We start from the raw sequence: 2942 nt of genomic DNA on the forward strand, positions 1-2942 counted from the left end.
GGGAAAGCGCACACCGCAAATTACCGGTTGTTTTGTCTCCTGCTGGACGCTCCGTGAGGCTGCTTTCTCGTACCCTGTTTGCTGGTCTCCGATAGGAGTCCAAGATGGTGGATCCGTGCTGCCGTAGCTGATAGGGGACCTCTTCATGAATCTCTCCTCGCTCTCCGTAGCTGATAGGGGACCTCTTCATGAATCTCTCCTCGCTCTCCATTCTCTGTCAGTTTTCTCACTCCATTTGGTGCTTTGCTGAGTTCTTTATCTCTTCATTTGATGTTTCAGGGTTTCAGGATTGTTGTATTCTCTGTTTGGCTTAGTTTTTCGGATCTTTGCTGTGGAGGGATGGTGTGGTGCTTCTGCCTAGAGCGCCATTTTGCCGGAACCTCCCTCAACATCGTTTTGAGGGCTGAGATGGAGGCCAATTCTGGCTGCAGGGCCACTCAGCCTTGTGGTGTCTCTCCCTCTTCTGCTGCAGAGGCTGCTCATCCAGCAGCTGCCCCACCAGCTCCCAGCCTGAATCAGAAATGGAAGACATGGAGGAGAAAGCAGGACTCCCTGGGCCTGCTGGCTGTCCTGGAACATCCTGGAGTGGCCACCCCTAGTGATCCTGTGTGTGGGAGGAAGCCCAGCTCACCAGGCCCCCTCTTCTCCTCATTACCACCGCCCCTCCCAGGCACATTGTCATACTCGCTGCCCTCAGCGCCTTTCACTTGCTGACCCCTGCTCCCACCACATTATCAGACACACAGAGGACTGACCTGTCCTCTGGGCCCCCAATCCCTTCCGTGCCTGCTCTCTCTCCACCAGGTCTGGACGCCAAAATGGGGAGCCCACCTCCTCACCTGCCTGATCCTGCAGCTGCCCTCTCCACTGCTCCCAGCACCTTCAGGATGGAGTCTCCTATACCCATGAGTTTAGATTCTCCTGTCTCCTTCTTGGGGAACCCCTATTCAACCAGGAATCCTAGTGCTCATCTCTCCCGCAGCCTGACAATTGCTGGTTCTTCACTCAGCGCTAGCTCCTCAGCCAGCACATCTACAGGCTTGGCCCCCCCACCTGCTCCTGATGTTGGGGTCATCCCCACGGACATCTGTCTGCCCTCCCAGACTCTCTCTCTGGGGCCTCCACTGGACATGAGCAGGTCCTTCCCATCTGCCCAAGTCTTGCAGATACCCCCCAGTGGCAGCACTGCCTCAGCCAGACACTAGCAGCCCACCTGCACTGAGATTCTGCAGCCCCAGTACAACACTGAACTTTCCTTTTACACTGGAGCCACCGCCAGGCCAATATTTGGGGACCCTGATGGGCAGCAGCATGGAGCTACCACCTCAAACAGTTCCCTCCAGACTGGAATCCTAGCAGATCCAGCCTCAGCCTCAGGCTCAAGCTCCACTCCAGGTCAGCCAGTGGACAGAGGCTGTGGCTGCTGCATTGGTGGGGCCTCCAGAGCCTGCTGCTGCTATTGTTGCCACTGGTGCTGTAGCTGCAGCTGTGCCATCCGCTGCAGCTGCTGCTGCACCTAGGCAGAGAACAAACCACTTGGTCAGCCCCCTCGCCCCAGGGGTGCCAGCTGCCCTGTGGTGACCATGCTCTCAGGAAGCCCAGGTAGACACTGGCACAACCTGTAATGGAGCCTGCCTTGGATGACCTCTCAAACGGGGAGGGAAAGGGATGAGCCGCTCACAGAGGGGCTCTAGGCCCCTGAGGCTGATGCTGTGGACACACAGTGTGCTTCTGTGCTCTGCCACCAGAGCCCCTCCACCTCTACACCTGGACAGCATGAAACAAGGGTAAATGGAAGCATCTAGGTGTTTAGGTATAGGGTACTAGAGAACAGGTGCAGCTGCAGAAGCAACAACAAGAGCTTGAGTAACTGCAGACTTCTAAAGCCTTCTCCAGTGATGCCTGTCTGTGCCTCAAGCGGTCAGCAGTACAAGCCTCATGAAGACGGCCAACGTCTGCTTTCAGGAAGCAAAGGAAAGGTGGGATCTGAAGGTCCACTGTCAGTTCTGAGAGTGAGGACCACCAAGACCCAGAGGAAGGTGGCATCTGGGGGAGGCAGGACAAGCAAGCTAAGGCCTGGAGGGGCCAGGGGATGGGGAAGCCATGTCACCTAACAACAGATGTTGAACATGTCTAGATTGTGACTGCAAACTATGAGGAAGAAAAACTGTTCATACGGAGCTTCTAACGTGACATGCCACTCCCCTGCAAAACACCAGCTGGAAGTCGATTATACTGTGGCCAGATGCTCAAACACTCAGAGGCAGAGCAGGAGGCATGCAAGTCCTCAAAAGGAATGCCACCAACAGAGGGGACAAGCATTCCACATCTAGGAATGTTCTTCTCACATCTTGCTTTGGCTAGCTCTTCTATGGGTCACTTCCACCCAGAAGCCTCCACTGATTCAGCGCCTCAACACCTAGTAGCCTGTGCAGACACCCTGCACCTGACTGAGGCCCTCCTTCACACTCTGCTCATAAGCCTTCTCCTTGCCATCCCAAGACCTCGTGGAGCCAATGGAGGGGGGCTGGCATCACGTGGGCTCTGGGCCTCTGCACCTAGCGCCTTGGCAACCAGTGGCCAGGATTTGCAGACAATAGGAGGAAGGCAGAGTGTGGGAAGAGGGAGCCTGGTACCTGTTGCTGGTTCTGATGGTGCAGTTTAATCAGGTGCTGCTGCTGTGGCTGCTGCTGCACGACTGCCTGAAACTGTTGCCGCATGGTGCTTTGCTGTGCCTGGAACTGCTGCTGCTGCTGCAGTGCTGCCAGGTGTTGCTGGAACTGCCAGAGCTGCAGCTGGGCTGGAGATGGAAACTCAGAGCCAGGTGCATGTAAGTGGATTCAGGGCATTCTCAAGAATCCAGAGGGCCATACAGCAATGGATGCAACAAAAAGCAAAGGTCCATGGCCATCATTGCCATGAAGGCAGGGAGGACATTCAGA

At 55.8% G+C, this 2942-nt stretch overlaps 1 protein-coding gene across 1 annotated transcript in view; it reads right to left on the reverse strand.

The window, feature by feature from the left end:
• LOC101349734 (ral guanine nucleotide dissociation stimulator-like) overlaps positions 1–2720 on the reverse strand; it is an 86872-nt gene extending 84152 nt beyond the window's left edge. Inside the window, 1 exon segment of the mRNA XM_023740555.1 lies at positions 2637–2720. Coding sequence (XP_023596323.1) covers positions 2637–2720 — 84 coding nt within the window.
• Between the last annotated feature and the right edge of the window lie 222 nt (positions 2721–2942).

This window comes from Trichechus manatus, unplaced genomic scaffold, assembly GCF_000243295.1.
Source record: "Trichechus manatus latirostris isolate Lorelei unplaced genomic scaffold, TriManLat1.0 scaffold00157, whole genome shotgun sequence".
Lineage (NCBI taxonomy): Eukaryota > Metazoa > Chordata > Mammalia > Sirenia > Trichechidae > Trichechus > Trichechus manatus.